This window comes from Aquarana catesbeiana, linkage group LG02 (assembly GCF_042186555.1).
Source record: "Aquarana catesbeiana isolate 2022-GZ linkage group LG02, ASM4218655v1, whole genome shotgun sequence".
In the NCBI taxonomy this organism is placed as follows: Eukaryota; Metazoa; Chordata; class Amphibia; order Anura; family Ranidae; genus Aquarana; species Aquarana catesbeiana.
The window spans coordinates 732,978,774-732,996,218 of NC_133325.1; the positions used below are offsets into that span (position 1 = coordinate 732,978,774).

General features: G+C 42.0%; 1 protein-coding gene across 1 annotated transcript in view; it reads left to right on the forward strand.

The window, feature by feature from the left end:
• Positions 1-15,854, forward strand: part of CXADR (CXADR cell adhesion molecule) — a 125,181-nt gene extending 109,327 nt beyond the window's left edge. Inside the window, exon 8 of the mRNA XM_073617066.1 lies at positions 14,387-15,854. Within this exon, the coding sequence (XP_073473167.1) occupies positions 14,387-14,410 (24 nt within the window). The 3' untranslated portion in view covers positions 14,411-15,854. The remainder of the gene's footprint in view (positions 1-14,386) is intronic.
• Positions 15,855-17,445: the final 1,591 nt, after the last annotated feature.

The window sequence follows — 17,445 nt, forward strand, 5'->3', positions numbered from 1 at the left end:
TAAATATCCCCAAAAAATATTAAAAAAAACATATTTTTTTTCCCTCATTTTAGGTGGTATACGTATTCTTCTACATATTTTTGGTAAAAAAAAAAATCGCAATAAGCGTTTGGTTTGCGCAAAAGTTATGCCGTCTACAAAATAGGGGATGGTTTTATGACATTTTTATTAATAATTTAGTTTTTACTAGTAATGGTGGCGATCTGCGATTTTTATCGTGACTTCGACACAGCGGACATATCGGACAATTTTGACACATTTTTGGGACCATTGTCATTTTTACAGCGATCAGTGCTATAAAATTTCACTGATTACTGTAAAAACGACACTGGCAGTGAAGGGGTTAATCAGTAGCTGGCTAGGAAGGGGTTAAGTGTGTCCTAGGGAGTGATTCTAACTGTTAGGGGGTGTGGCTACGAGTGACACGTCACTGATCACCATTCTCGAACACAGGGAGCTATGATCAGTGACAGTGTCACTAGCAGAACGGGGGGATGCTTGTTTTCATTTGCATCTCCCCATTCTTCCTCTCCATGAGACGATTGCGGGTATCCCTGCAGACATAGAGACCACGGGACCCGCGATCCTACTCACGGAGCTTGCGGCGGGCCCCGGCGCACACACGATGGCACGGTGGCAAATTTAAAGGGACGTACAGGTACGCCCATTTGCGCAGCCATGCCATTCTGCTGACGTAAATGTACAGGCGGCGCTCGGCAAGCTGTTAATGTCCAAACCGCTGGCAACAAAAGTGAGTACACCCCTAAGTGAAAATGTCTGAATTGGGCCCAAAGTGTCAATATTTTGTGTGGCCAACTTTTTTTTTTCCAGCACTGCCTTAACCTTCTTGGGCATGGAGTTCACCAGAGCTTCACAGGTTGCCACTGGAGTTCTCTTCCACTCCTCCATGACGACATCACTGAGCTGGTGGATGTTAGAGACCTTGCGCTCCTCCACCTTCCATTTGAGGATTCCCCACAGATGCTCAATAGGGATTAGGTCTGGAGACATGCTTGGCCAGTCCATCACCTTTACCCTCAGCTTCTTTAGCAAGGCAGTGGCTATCTTGGAGGTGTGTGGTTCCAGTAATTCATGTCCTTAGTCTGCTTATCTTCAGCAAACTGCAGGCTTTCTTGTGCATCATCTTTAGAAGAGGCTTCCTTTTGGGATGACAGCCATGCAGACCAATTTGATGCAGTGTGCGGCGTATGGTCTGAGCACTGACAGGCTGACCCCCCCCACCCCTTCAACTGCTGAAGCAATGCTGGCAGCACTCATACGTCTATTTTCCAAAGACAACCTCTGGATATGACGCTGAGCATGTGCACTCAACTCCTTTGGTCAACCATGGCGAGGCCTGTTCTGAGTGGAACCTGCCCTGTTAATCCGCTGTATGGTCTTGGCCACTGTGCTGCAGCTCAGTTTCAGGGTCTTGGCAATCTTCTTATAGGTCATCTTTATGTAGAGCAACAATTCTTTTTTTCAGATCCTCAGAGAGTTCTTTACCATGAGGTGTCATGTTGAACTTCCAGTGACCAGTAAGAGAGAGTGAGAGCGATAACACCAAATTTAACACGCCTGCTGCCCATTCACACTTGAGACCTTGTAACGCTAACAAGTCACATGACACCGGGGAGGAAAAATGGCTAATTGGGCCCAATTTGGACATTTTCACTTAGGGGTGTACTCACTTTTGTTGCCAGCAGTTTAGACATTAATGGCTGTGTGTTGAATTATTTTGAGGGGACAGCAAATTTACACTGTTATACAAGCTGTACACTCACTACTTTACATTGTAACAAAGTGTCATTTCTTCAGAGTTGTCACATGAAAAGATAGAATAAAATATTTACAAAAATGTGAGGGGTGTACTCACTTTTGTGAGATACTGTATATACATTAGTTTGTACATGCCACAGCTTTAATGTAAACCAATTAATATACACTTATGGAGTTTTTTGTTTACCGAAGACATGTAGCAGAATGCAAACAAAAATTCCCAGCTCTGTTACGAGCCAGCCTGCAACAAACCAAATAGACCCTGTCTAACAGTTCACATTAAAAACAAGGGGTTTAGTTTGCACACCTTTGCAAATATATGTTCGCTACAGAGGCTGCGTCACGGCACCCCAGTATACTGCAGTCCTAACTATAAATTTGTAAGTCTCCGGAGTTGGAGCAAATATATAATGATGGATAGATTAAGGGCAGCTATGCTTGGAGGGAGCCCACCCCTCCTCAAAGGTACAGGGGTGCCCTGGACACATGCATTGCCCTTCCATGTGCTCCTTGCTGTAAGGGCCAGTTAGAGGTTGAGGTGGTTGTCATTTGTTTGTAATGTAGCAGAATACCTTTTGGCCTAAATTTATGAGGAAATTGTATATATTTTTTTTGAATGTTTTATAACCAAGTAGAAAATATTATTTATTTTTTTTTTTTCCAAAATTTTTGGCAACAATAAAAAATAAAATAAAACCCAGTGGTGATTAATCACAAGGATGTAAAGCGGCTCTTCTGCGCTTGATCACATACCTAGTACATGATCTGGCACTTCTGGAAAGGGGGGTGCCACTTCCGTGATTTGTCACAGCAGATGCCAATCAGTAGGTGCCAGTGAAGGGATGTCCGCCGGCACCCACTGATCGTTGGGAAAACACAGAACAGATCTCTGCCTGTGTAAACAAGGCAGAGCTTCCTTCTGATGGGGAAGGGATGGATTTTCTTTCCCTGCAAAGCAGGTAATAAAAATCTATCACTTCCCTTAGCAAAAGCACCAAACACACACACACACACACACACACACACACACACACACACACACACACACACACACACACTGGTTAGGCACACATTTAACCCTTTGATCGCCCTAGCTATTTAACCTCTTCCCAGCCAGTGTCATTAGTACAGTGACAGTGCATATTGTGACTGCCGCGCACCCCCCTGCTTGCCCACGGAGCCGATGCGAGTGCCCGGTGGTCGCGAACACCGCCAAACTCCCGCGATCGCTCGGGGCACACGGAGAACCAGGATCTGCGTGTGTAAACACACAGTTTCCAGTTCTCTGAGGGGAAAAGAGACCGATCGTCTGTTTATACAGAGTATGAACAGCGATCTGTTATCTCCCCTACACAGTCCCCTCCCCCCTTCAGTTAGAACGCACACTAGGATACACTTAACCCCTTCACTGCCCCCTAGTGGTTAACCCCGTCACTGCCAGTGACATTTTTACAGTAATCAATGCCATTTTATAGCACTGATCGCTGTAAAAATGCCATTGGTCCCAAAAATGTGTCAAAATTGTCAGATGTGTCCGCCATAACGTCGCAGTCCCGATTAAAAATCGCAGATCGTCGCCATTACTAGTAAAAAAAAAAAAAAAAATTAATAATAAAATTGCTATAAAACTATGCCCTATTTTGTAGACACTATAACTTTTGCACAAACCAATCAATATACGCTTATTGCGATTTTTTTTTTTTTATTTTTTATTTCCAAAAATATGTAGAAGAATACATATCGGCCTAAACTGAGGAAAAAAATGTTTATATATTTTTGGGGGATATTTATTATAGCAAAAAGTAAAAAATAATGCATTTTTTTCAGAATTGTCACTCTTTTTTTGTTTATAGCACAAAAAATAAAAACCGCAGAGGTTATCAAATACCACCAAAAGAAAGCTCTATTTGTGGGGGAAAAACAGGATGTCAATTTTGTTTGGGCACAGCATTGCATGACCGCAAAATTGTCAGTTAAAGCGACGCAGTGCCGAATTGCAAAAAGTGCTCTGGTCAGGAAGGGGGTAAGCGGTTAACCTGTAGCAGAATACATATTGGCCTAAATTTATCAAAAAATTGGATTTTTTAAAAAAAATTTTTTTATTGATTGAATATGTTTTATAGCAAAGTCTCCCCCCCCCCCCCTCCCTTATAGCGCAAAAAATAATAAATGCAGAGTTGATCAAATATCATCAAAAGAAAGCTCTATTTGTGGGGAAAAAAAGTAACATAAATTTTATTTGTGTACCGTGTTGTATGACCACACAATTACCAGGTAAAGTAACACAGTGCCGTATAGTAAAAACATGGCCTGGTCAGGAAGAGGGGTAAAATCTTCCGGAGCTCAGGTGGTTAATATCGGTATTGTTCAGGTACTGATCTGTGCTGAAAACTCAAATCCTGTGCAGAATTCTCAACTTCTGTATTTCATCTACTGATCTCTTCACAATGCCAGGCTGCATTATTCAGTCTGTTCTGTGGCTCCATGATCTGGTGTCGCATACAATGAATTTGCCTCCATGTCCCCATTATTTACTTCTCTCTTTCCCAGACCAGCAGTTTAACATTTATTCAGGTATTTGCTGCCACCTTGTGGTGATTTTGTAGATTACCCGAATTTCTATCTATATTAAAAGTGGTGTTCAACCTTTTTTTTTTTTTTTTTTTTTTACCAGGTGATCCTTCCAATAAGTCTGTTGTTTTTCAACAGTGGAGGCTTGAGACAAACCATTTAGCACTGACAAGGGTACTTGCATGTCAAACCCCCTTCTCTCAAAAGAGAAAAACTGCTGCAACCGCAGTGTGAGCTGGAGTTTGTCTAAAGTTTGAAGGTTTCTCTAAATCTGCTAAATCCTATCTAATACTCCCTTCAGCCAAAACGGACAATGCTGCTGTCCAACTGTGCCTCCTATGCACCTTCATCCAGAGTGGAAGCATTCAGTACAGGAGGTGTTACTGGCCAGATCACCAGGTGAAAACGGGGGGGGAGGGGGAGAACTCTTCTTTAAAAAAAAAAAAAAAACTAATGCAGCCACAGTAGCGGCAGAGTGCTTTGAATAGTCTTAATTATAGTGCACAGGTGATAGTTGTGCTTGAAAGCTTGTTCCTCTTCGTAAACCAATATTATTCAATGCAATATTCTTATTCCAGTGTTCATTAGTGACAGTGCTTGATATTCGTGCTCTTACTGTGCAAACACTCACCGGATGCTTTCACCCCTGCAGGGGTATTGCGCGATCACAATCTATGCCACTGTGCAGCAGTTCCTGGCAATCCCAGATCGTGTTATGTTAACATAAAAGAGAAGGGGTGCCCATAGCGTAAAAACGTTTTAAAACCTTTATTCCAAAAGTGACAGAATGGTACTCACATTGTAAAAGTTCAATTCAAGCATAATCAAGCACGTCTATGTCCAATGACGAAACGTGTAGGGCGAATACAGGATTGTTTGACGGTTTAAACTCAGATCTTTTATGCTTGAATTGAACTTTTACTATCACCTGTGCACTATAATTAAGACTATTCAAAGCAACATTGTTTTTTCTGATTTCTGATTATTTTGAGCACAAGTCACTTTACCATTGACTGGATTTCCCCCCCCCCCCCCTTTTCCCTTCCATTCCCCCCCCCCCCCTTTTCCCTTCCATTCCCCCCCCCCCTTCTTTTTTCCTTCCCACTAACCTTAGCACTTTATATCAATGTACAGTATGAATACATGGGCATATTTTGATATAACAGCACCACATAGTAAACAGTGAGTTGCATAGGATCAGCCACTGTCTGAAGCAAATTACATGCACATCATTTTCTATTTTTATGTAAAATCACTTTTGGTTGTTACTCCTTTTTTGGGATAAAGTTTTTCAAGAATTTTTATCAACCAACATTTTTACACTTTCACTCACCTATCAGAGGTGACCTTAACATGTTTTCACAGTGTCATAACACTTTGCCATAAAACCAGAACAGCGCCGCACCCACACCTAATTTCTTCTCAGTTCAGTAATAAAGGGACTAGAGGACCTCCGTTATGAGGAATGACTACAAGCATTAACCTTATTCTCTCTGGAGAAGAGATGCTCTAGGGGGGAGATATGAATGATGGTGAACTAGCATAGGGAAGAAACTTCAGTAGGAGGGAGTTTAACCACTTAAGTACCGGAAGGATTTGCCCCCTTAAAGCGGTTGTATACCTGCAAATCAAAAAAAACACCTGTAAGGCAAAAGCACAATGAGCTAGTATGCACCACTCATTATGAAATACTTGCCTTTAGAGCGAGGTCCCCGCATCGCTCCCATCCCGGTCAACGCAGAGGGAGCTGACATTTTCCCCTCAGCGTTTCTTCCGGGTTCGCGGCTCCCACGCTGTGAGTGGCCAGAGCCCCGATGACGTCACTCCCGAGCATGCCTTATTATAGGCTTACCTGTAGGTAAAAATGTAAAAAAAAAAAGGGTATGCAACCACTTACCGCCCGACCTTGTATATATACATCATTTCTTTGAAGATGGATAACTCGGTAACGGCAGCAGTTGCTGCCACAACCGAGGTATCCATCTTTAGGGCCGGCGGTTCTGTGTACGATAATGGTGGTCTCTGCAGCGGATTTGCCGCGAGATCACCGTTATCGGCAGCGGGAGAGGTGCCACCTGCCACTCTCCCGCTCCCTCCGCCGCTTACCAGAGCCGTCGGTAGCGGCGGAGGTGATCGGGACCTGTCACTTCCTAGGTATGGAGACGAGCGAGGCTCAGATGGCCCCCACCCGTCTCCATACCATAGGAGGGCGGAAGCAACGTCATAACGTCAGCTCCGCCCATTTGTCTTAAAGGCATATTTTTTTTTTTTTTGTCATTTTTTCAAACTACTTTTTTTTTTTTTTTTTTTGCATTAAAGTCCAAATCTGAGGACTTTTTGACCCCAGATCTCATATCTAAGAGGACCTGTCATGCTTTCTTTCTATTACAAGGGATGTTTACATTCCTTGTAATAGGAATAAAAGTGATCCAAATTTAAAAAAAAACAAACAGTGAAAAAATAAAATAAAGTAAAATAAATAAGAAAAAAAATTTTTTTTTAAAGCGCCCTGTCCCGACAAGCTCGCGCGCAGAAGCGAACGCATATGAAAACGGTGGTCAAACCACACATGTGAGGTATCATCGCGATTGGTAGAGCGAGAGCAATACTTCTAGCCCTAGACCTCCTCTGTAATGCAAAACATGCAACCTGTAGAATTTTTTTAAACGTCACCTATGGAGATTTTTAAGGGTAAAAGTTTGACGCCATTCCATGAGCGGGCGCAATTTTGAAGCTTGACATGTTGGGTATCAATTTACTTGGCGTAACATTATATTTCATAATATAAAAAAAAAATTGGGCTAACTTGTCTTTTTTTTTTTATTCAAAAAAGCAAATTTTTTCCAAAAAAAGTGCGCTTATAAGACCGCTGCGCAAATACGGTGCAAAAAAAAAAAAATAGCATTGACTGCCATTTTATTCTCTAGGGTGTTAGAAAAAAAAACAATATATAATGTTTGGGGGTTCTAAGTAATTTTCTAGCAAAAAAACCTGTTTTAAACATGTAAACACCTAAAATGCAAAACGAGGCTGGTCCTTAAGTGGTTAATGACCAGGCCATTTTTTTTGCAATATGGCAATGTGTTGCTTTATTTGACAATTGCGCGGTTGTACGACATTGTACACAAACATCATTTATGTGTTTTTTTTTTTCCCCCCCACAAATAGAGCTTCCTTTTGGTGATATTTGATCACCTCTGCGGTTTTTCATTTTTTGCGCTATAAACAAAAAGAGCGACAATTTTGGAAAAAAACCTAATATTTTTTACTTTTTGCTATAATAAATATCAAAAAAAAAATTAAATTTCTTCATCAGTTTAGGCCAATATGTATTTTTCTACATATTTTTAGTAAATAAAAATCGCAATAAGCGTATATTGATTGGTTTGCACAAAAGTTATAGCGTCTACAAAATAGGGGATATATTTATGGAATTTTTATTTATAATTTTTTTTTTTTTTTTTTTTTTTACTAGTAATGGCTGTGATCAGCGATTTTTAGCAGGATTGCGGCGGACAGATAGGACACTTTTTTGGGACCCGTGACATTTATACAGCGATCAGATCAAATAGCCACAGATTACTGTATAAATGTCGTTGGCAGGGGTTAACACTAGGGGGGGATCAAGGGGTTAAATGTTTCCTAGGGAGGTGGTGAGGAGAGAGATCGGTGGTGAATGACCTGCCATCCGTCTCCTGGGGGGGGGGGGGAGAGAGAATCACTGCTGTCTGTGTCTCCTGTGTGCGGGGGGGGGGCGGTAATGTTGGTTGTGTACACCCCACCCCCCCCCCCCGAAATATTGAGCAGCAGCCGCCACAGCCGTCATATGTAAGTGGTGTGTACACTACACATGTGGGGTATTGGTGAACATGTTAGAGCGAGAGCAATAATTCTAGCACTAGACCTCCTCTGTCACTCTAAACTGGTATCCTGTAGAAAAAAAATGAAAGCGTCGCCTATGCAGATTTTTTTAACCACTTGAGCCCCGGACCATTATGCTGCCTAAGGACCAGAGGTCTTTTTCCAATTTGGCACTGCGTCGCTTTAACTGCTAATTGCGCGGTCATGCAATGCTGTACCCAAACGAAATTTGCGTCCTTTTCTTCCCACAAATAGAGCTTTCTTTTGATGGTATTTGATCACCTCTGCAGTTTTTATTTTTTGCGCTATAAACGGAAAAAGACCAAAAATTTTGAAAAAAAATGATATTTTCTACTTTTTGTTATAAAAAAAATCCAATAAACTAAATTTTAGTCATACATTTAGGCCAAAATGTATTCGGCCACATGTCTTTGGTAAAAAAAATGTCAATAAGTGTATATTTATTGGTTTGCGCAAAAGTTATAGCGTCTACAAACTAGGGTACATTTTCTGTAATTTACACAGCTTTTAGTTTATGACTGCCTATGTCATTTCTTGAGGTGCTAAAATGGCAGGGCAGTACAACCCCCCCCAAATGACCCCATTTTGGAAAGTAGACACCCCAAGGAAATTGCTGAGAGGCATGTTGAACCCATTGAATATTTTTTTTTTTTGTCCCAAGTGATTGAATAATGACAAAAAAAAAAATATTTACAAAAAGTTGTCACTAAATGATATATTGCTCACACAGGCCATGGGCCTATGTGGAATTGCACCCCAAAATACATTTAGCTGCTTCTCCTGAGTATGGGGATACCACATGTGTGGGACTTTTTGGGAGCCTAGCCGCGTACGGGGCCCCGAAAACCAATCACTGCCTTCAGGATTTCTAAGGGTGAAAATTTTTGATTTCACTCTTCACTGCCTATCACAGTTTCGGAGGCCATGGAATGCCCAGGTGGCACAAAACCCCCCCAAATGACCCCATTTTGGAAAGTAGACACCCCAAGCTATTTGCTGAGAGGCATGGTGAGTATTTTGCAGCTCTCATTTGTTTTTGAAAATGAAGAAAGACAAGAAAAAACATTTTTTTTTTTCTTTTTTCAATTTTCAAAACTTTGTGACAAAAAGTGAGGTCTGCAAAATACTCACTATACCTCTCAGCAAATAGCTTGGGGTGTCTACTTTCCAAAATGGGGTCATTTGGGGGGGGTTTGTGCCACCTGGGCTTTCCATGGCCTCCGAAACTGTGATAGGCAGTGAAGAGTGAAATCAAAAATTCACGCCCTTAGAAAGCCTGAAGGCGGTGCTTGGTTTTCGGGGTCCCGTACGCGGCTAGGCTCCCAAAAAGTCTCACATGTGGTATCCCCGTACTCAGGAGAGGCAACAGAATGTATTTTGGGGTGTAATTTCACATATTCCCATGGCATGTTTGAGCAATATATCATTTAGTGACAACTTTGTGCAAAAAAAAAAAAAAAAAAATAAAATTGTCTCTTTCCCGCAACTTGTGTCGCAATATAAAATATTTCATGGACTCTGGACTTTGAACTGTCCTGGCATTTTATGCACAACATTTAGAAGCTTATGTCACACATCACCCACTCTTCTAACCACTTGAAGACAAAGCCCTTTCTGACACTCATTGTTTACATGAAAAAGTTTTTTTTTTTTTGCAAAAAAATTACTTTGAACCCCCAAACATTATATATTTTTTTAAAGCAAATGCCCTACAGATTAAAATGGTGGGTGTTTCGTTTTTTTTTTTCACACAGTATTTGCGCAGCGATTTTTCAAACGCATTTTTGGGGGAAAAAACACACTTTTTTAAATTTTAATGCACTAAAACACACTATATTGCCCAAATGTTTGATGAAATAAAAAAGATGATCTTAGGCCGAGTACATGGATACCAAACATGACATGCTTTAAAATTGCGCACAAACGTGCAGTGGCAACAAAATAAATACATTTTTAAAAGCCTTTACAGGTTACCACTTTAGATTTACAGAGGATGTCTACTGCAAAAATTACTGCCCTCGATCTGACCTTCGCGGCGATACCTCACATGCATGGTGCAATTGTTGTTTACGTTTGACGACAGACTGCCGCTTGCGTTCGCCGTAGCGCGAGAGCAGGGGGCGACGGGTGCTTTTTTTTTTTTTTTTTTTTTTTTTCTTTATAATTTTTTTGCTTTTTTATCTTATTTTTAAACTGTTCCTTTCATTTTTTTTTCATTTTTTTTTTTTAATCATTTTTATTGTTATCTCGGGGAATGTAAATATCCCCTATGATAGCAATAGGTAGTGACAGGTACTCTTTTTTGAAAAAATTGGGGTCTATTAGACCCTAGATCTCTCCTCTGCCCTCAAAGCATCTGACGACACCAAGATCGGTGTGATAAAATGCTTCCCCAATTTCCCAATGGCGCTATTTACATCCGGCGAAATCTAAGTCATAAAATGCTTGTAGCTTCCGGTTTCTTAGGCCATAGAGATGTTTGGAGCCACTCTGGTCTCTGATCAGCTCTATGGTCAGCTGGCTGAATCACCGGCTGCATTCTCAGGTTCCCTGTTTAGACAGGAGAGCCAGAGAAAAACACGGAAGACGGTGGGGGGGGGGCATTCCCTCCCACGGCTTGTAAAAGCAGTCTAGAGGCTAATTAGCCGCTAGGATTGCTTTTACATGAAAGCTGACCGCTGGCTGAAAAGAATGATACCAAGATGATACCTAAACCTGCAGGCATCATTCTGGTATAACCATTCAAAGTCGTGAATGGCGTACCTGAAGACAAAAAAATGGTTAACAATAAAGCACAGTAAACGGTAAAGTATAAAAAATTGCATACCTGAAAAGCAAACATGATAAAACATAATAACAATAAAACATTGCAGAATAGAATACAGTAAAAAAGAGCAGAACAATAGAGAGAGAGAATAGAGAGAGAGAGAACAATGAAACGACAACTATTTTTTTTTATTTTATATATTTTTTTTTTTTTTTACACTTTTTTTGTAACTAACTTTTATAACGGTAACCGGTTCCAGGTTCGGGTCTCTCAAAATGCGATGGCATCTTGGGAGACCCTGTGAAAGTGTGTCCTAGTCTGTGCAATGCTGTACCCTACGCTAATACTCAACTAGTGAATGGTAGCGTTCAAAACATTCACCAATGCAAAGACCAGGATTGTCAGGACAGGAGGGACAATAATAGCGGGTGTCACGCCTATATCCGCACTTGCTGCAGACACATCTTTTTTGGGGGGTTCGTTGGGTAGGGGTACTCGGGAGGACGTCAAGAAAAAGCCTCTCATGCAGCCGACTGCATTTGGTCGGGGATGTGAATGGGGGAAGTACGGGCGCTGCAGAAGCGGTGGGTTCCCAATTAGGATTGGCGAATGCAGCAGGAAGGGCATTATGGGCACGACGGGCCTGTGTTTGTCTTCTTGGTGGCAGCGGGACACTACTTGTGCTTGCCACCTCACCAGCTTGAACTGCACTTATGGGACTCGCCACGTCACCAAGTGTTACTGCAGTGCTGGTTTGACTACGACCGGGGTGTACTAGGCCGCTGGCGCTTGCCAGTTCAATAAAAAGCTACCAAAAAAACTGTTAGCGATCGCAGGGATCAGGCCTGACTCTGCGAACGCTGCAGTTATGCGTTTAGTGTTTTGTAAGTGACAGTGATCGATCGATACTGCACTTGGTTGGGCTGGGCCGGGCCAGGCGGAGGGGCAAAATGCAGGTGCTAGCAGGTATCTGGGCTGATCCCGCTAACACTGCGTTTTTGGGAACCCTAAACTGCTGGGGACGCCAGTATAGATCTGATCGGATCAGATATTGATCCGTTCAGATACTATACCACTAAGGGAGGCGTATGCTGCGTGCATGGGTGTTAGCGGTACTGACGCTAATCTGACGCTGCTTGGGGCTGGTGCTTGCCAGTTCACCAAAATACTACCAAAAAAACTGTTAGCGATCGCAGGGATCAGGCCTGACTCTGCGAACGCTGCAGTTATGCGTTTAGTGTTTTGTAAGTGACAGTGATCGATCGATACTGCACTTGGGTGGGCTGGGCGGAGGGGCAAAACGCAGGTGCTAGCAGGTATCTGGGCTGATCCCGCTAACACTGCGTTTTTGGGAACCCTAAACTGCTGGGGACGCTAGTATAGATCTGATCGGATCAGATATTGATCCGATCAGATACTATACCACTAAGGGAGGCGTATGCTGCGTGCGTGGGTGTTAGCGGTACTGGCGCTAATCTGACGCTGCCTGGGGCGACGCATATCACCGCCAGGCGATCAGGGGGCTAAACCTTTATTCGGTAATAAACGGCGGGTGCCCTGACACTATAAAAAATAAACAAACTAACCAGCGTCAACCGTAACAGTTATACGGTGATCAGTGGTGAAAGGGTTAACTAGGGGGCCATCAAGGGGTTAAAACATTTATTCGGTAGTATATGGGGGTCCCTGTCGCTAAAACGCTGACAGCGAACCTAAATATTTACGTCCCTAACTAGCGTCACCAGCGACACTAATACAGCGATCAGAAAAATGATCGCTTAGCGACACTGGTGACAGGGGGTGATCAAGGGGTTAAAACTTTGTTAGGGGGGTATCCTAGACCTACAGGGGGCTAATACTAACTGTCCCAACACTGTAACTGTCACAAACTGACACCAATGCAGTAATCAGAAAAAAAAAAAACTGCTGGTGTCAGTTTGTGACGGGGGGGGGGGGGGGATTGGGGGGCGATCGGGGGGGGGGATCGGGGTGCTTAGTGTGCCTGGCATGTTCTACTGTGTTGTGTAGTGTGTTGGTGCACTCACATACCTGTCTTCTCTCCTCGGGCCGGAACGGAAATTACCGAGCCGAGGAGAGATGACATCATTTCCTTTGCTGCTGTTTAGCATACAGCAGCAAAGGAATGATTCGATTGGCCGGCGGCGATCGCGAGGGGGGGGGCCCACGAACGGATGGCCTCCCCCTCACCTCCGATCGCCGTGGGACAAAAGACGACTGCCTCGGGCACCGGGGGGGGGGTCCGATCAGACCCCCCACCCGCGGAAGGCAAATCACGTACATGTACGTGATTTTGCCTGTCCGTGCCGCCTTGCTGACGTACATCGGCGTGAGGCGGTCGTCAAGTGGTTAAGCACCGTAGTTTGCCGCCATTCCATGAGTGTGCGCAGTTTTAAAGCGTGACATGTTAGGTGCCTTTTTACTCGGCGTAACATCATCTTTTATACATTACAAAAAATTGGGTTATTCAGTTTTTTTGCATTAGATTGTATTTTTTTTTCCCCAAAAAAAATTATGTTGTGCAAATACCGTGTGACAAAAAAATTTGCACTGACCACTATTTTATTTTCTACTAAAAAACATATGTTTGGGGGTTCTCAGTAATTTTCTATCAAAAAATACCTATTTTTACATGTAGGAGGGAAATGTCAGAATTGGTCTGGGTGGGAAATGGGTGATTAAGCTTTGACAATAAAACCTGGAAGCTGATTGGTTTCTATGCAGATCCCAGTTTTAGTAAATTAACCCCCCAATGTCTTTTAGCTGGAAAGTTGGGGCTTTGCCATTGCATACATGTTTTCTAGGAGCTGTAAGCACAGCTAGTGTATAGGTTACTGGCACATACTGCTTAAAATGTTTATGGATCATTTAAAAAACATAAATTGAACATTTAAAAAAAAAAAATCACATATATTGATACATTTAATTTGTATATAAACATGAATAAAAGTCTCTTTATTCTCTGTGGTTTACACCCCCCCCCCCTTTTGTAATAGAGTATGGAGGTGTTTTGTAGTACTGTCCTAAAGTGACTACATTGCTCTTCCATATATACAGTACAGTGAGTGTTGTTAGGACAGGAAATGTGGCACTGGAACGTTCATCAGGTCCAGCTAAAGGGGGGAAGAGAGGAAAAAAAAAAGCCTGAAAAAGGAAAACTGATGTAGTCACCACATCTAAGGAATGCTGAGCTTCAATATATTTCTGGTTTTCTTGTGTTTAGCTACACTGTAACACATACACACCACTATTTTAAAAAAAAAAAACTCAAATCTATTTAAAGAACACAGTTGATCTGCTAGAAATTATACTTGACAAGAGGAACTTTGCATATAATATCTAACATCGCTTTTCTCTCCTTCATTCAAGTATCATGGCTTAACTGTTGTATAAAGTGGACATCTCCTTCAACACAAGCTGCGCCCGGGACACAGACAACAGATTTGTTTTACTGACACTTTTATTTTTTATGGTTTGTGTTAGAACTACATAAGATATTTACGTGGCCTGTGTGGTGTCACTACCTTACCAATCTGGAGAGAATATCCTGAGCCTGCGAAACATTTGTGGAGGACCGAAGAATTCAGACTCTACTACTCTATACCTGCCTCGGTTTTACCATTGCTTACCTTCACTCTTCTCTAATGTACCCGATACTTATTTCAAGAGGCATATTCGTATCCACACACCCAAGCCTTGGATGATCTGTATGACTTCAGTTTCTTGAAATCCAAAATCCTGTTGGCTTGATGAAACAAAAGGACAATACTCTGACATTGTGGGTGGCAGTATTCATCAGGAGATCATCCAAGCTCACTATATGTGTTACAGAGCAAACCTGTACACAACGTATACCCAGCATTTTCATAAAACATAATTGAGCCACATGGTCAGGACAAAGCCATGCCTAGATCCTCCCACTGTGATGTACTTTACCCAACACCTGGGCTTAGCAGTAGAGCTCTACCTCCATGAGTAAGCTCAGGTGTTGGGTAAAATGTGTCAATGAAGGAGGATCTAGGTAGGGCTTTGTTCTGATCCTTTGGATCCAGAAAGCTTGTATACCACCAGGAACCCTTCATAGAGTTTTTTTTGTTTTTTTTTTAATTTACTGCAGGTGCCCTACTTTCCTCCAACCATCTATATAGACCTGCTGGTAGGTTGACAGTTGGATACTAATTGTGGCAACAAGTGAATAAAAAAAAAAAAAAGGTGAGGCCAGAAAGACTGAGTGTTAAAAACTGGGCAGGTAAGTGAATATAATTGGGAAAATGACAAAGGCCTGTTTTCATCTTGTATAAGAGCTGTGTGAACACCAAGCATTGACAAAACACTTTGCAGCAAACTTTGTTGAAGTTTTTGACCACTTGTCTACCAGGCACTTTCACCCCCTTCCTGCCCATGCCAATTTTCAGCTTTCAGTGCTGTCGCACTTTGGGTTTTTATTTTTTGCTAAACAAACAAAAAAAGATCAAAAATCTTGAAAAGAACAAACTTATTTTTACTTTCTGTTTTAAAATTTTGCAAACGAGTGTGCGTTATTGATGCGTTCTTTCTTCGTTTTCATTACATTTTCATGGGGAGGTGTGTTTTTGGTGCTTTTTTTTTTTTTTTTTTTTTTTTTTTACTGACCAAAAATGCAGCAAGCAAGATTTGTAACACCAGTACAGACCAGCGTGAAGACTTACATAGAATTTAATACATTTTTCTTGAGCTTTTCTTGCACTAAAGGTGCCGATAATACATTTATGTTCATTTTAAATTCATATTAATTTAAAAAAATCCAAAAACAATACAATTATATAAATTAAAAAAAAAAAAAAAAAAAAGATATATATATATATATATATATATATATATACACACATACATACATACATATATACAGTACAACCTTGGATTGCGAGTAACTTGGTCTGCAAGTGTTTTACAAGAAGACCAACATTTTTTTTTAATACATTTTAACTTGATAGATGAGTGAGGTCTTGCAATACGAGTAGCACCTGAGTAGAAGCCTGCGGTCACACCAGCTATGATTTAAAGTAGTGCGATTTAAAGCCCAACTTCAAGCACTACTTCAGCCCTACTTCTGTGAGATTTGTAATGATTTGATATGACTTCAGTGAGAGCTGCTGTCCATGTCACAGGGAGGAACAGTGATGTTATGAACAAAGGTTTAACTAACAAAGGGTTAATATTTAACTCCTTTCAGGTTCAAGTAAAAGGCGCCTCTAAGTGTAGCAATATGGTTACATTTAATGAAGGTACAACATTTAGCAACTCACATGGTTGATGATTAAAAGAGGCACATCTAAGGCCCCTTTCACACTGCTGCGACTTAAAAGTTGTGCAATTTTGACGCTATTTCAATGCGATTTCAGGGAATGCCTATATAAACTTGAGGTCTATGGACCTCAACTCGCATGAAAGTCGGACTAAAGTAGTACAGGGACTAATTTGAAGTTGGCACGACTTGAAGTCGCACATATATGAATGGTTATCATTGAAAATCATGGGGAATGACTTGTAATTTGACTTTGCAGTCCCAAGTCACAGGACAAGTCACATAAGTGTGAAAGGGGCCTAAGTATGCAGGTATCTGGGGTAAAGCTGTCCACATAGACCATCTTCTGCACCCCCGGCTCTCACTGCTGTCACTCTGCAATCGTGACCGGGAAGACTACCCTGCAGTAGAGCGATCTGAAAGCAAGGCTTGAATCGCTCGTGGAGCGCAGCATAGAAGGGATGACGTTGATGGCGGTGCGGAGGATGGTCTATGTGGACAGCTTTACCCCGGATGCCTGCATACTTAGATGTGCCTCTTTTATTCATCAACCATGTGAGTTGCCAAATGTTGTACCTTCATTAAATGTAACCGTATTGCTACATTGAGCCTAGGTGCACACTGTAGCAATGCGGGATTACAGCGCCGGTTCCCGCATCGCATCTCTCCCGCAGGCAGTTCACATTGCCCTCTGCCAACCGCTGTGGGTGTCAGTACAATGTTAATGACACCCCCAGATTGGTTCACAGATCGCAGTGCGAACTGTGAACTCGCACAGGAATCTGATTGTATGGGTGAGAAGAGAACACCAATGCAATCAGATTCCAGTGCAGGAAAAAAAAGTCCCTGCACTATTTTCCTGCGAATCCAACTGTATGGCTGAACTCGCATTGCACAGACATCGCATGCGATCGGCACCGCAGTGCGGTTGTGACTCACATGCGATGTCTGTGTTCGTACAAGTGTGAACCCAGGCTTAGATGCGCCTCTCTTCTCTTTTATACTCTGCAGCTCCTGCTGGATTCTGCTTTATGCATTCCCTATTGACACTCTTTTTGTTATAATTGTGGTTGTGGAATGAATCCATTATTTTTTATGGGGAATTTTGCTTTGATATACAGGTGCTTTGGATTACAAGCACGTT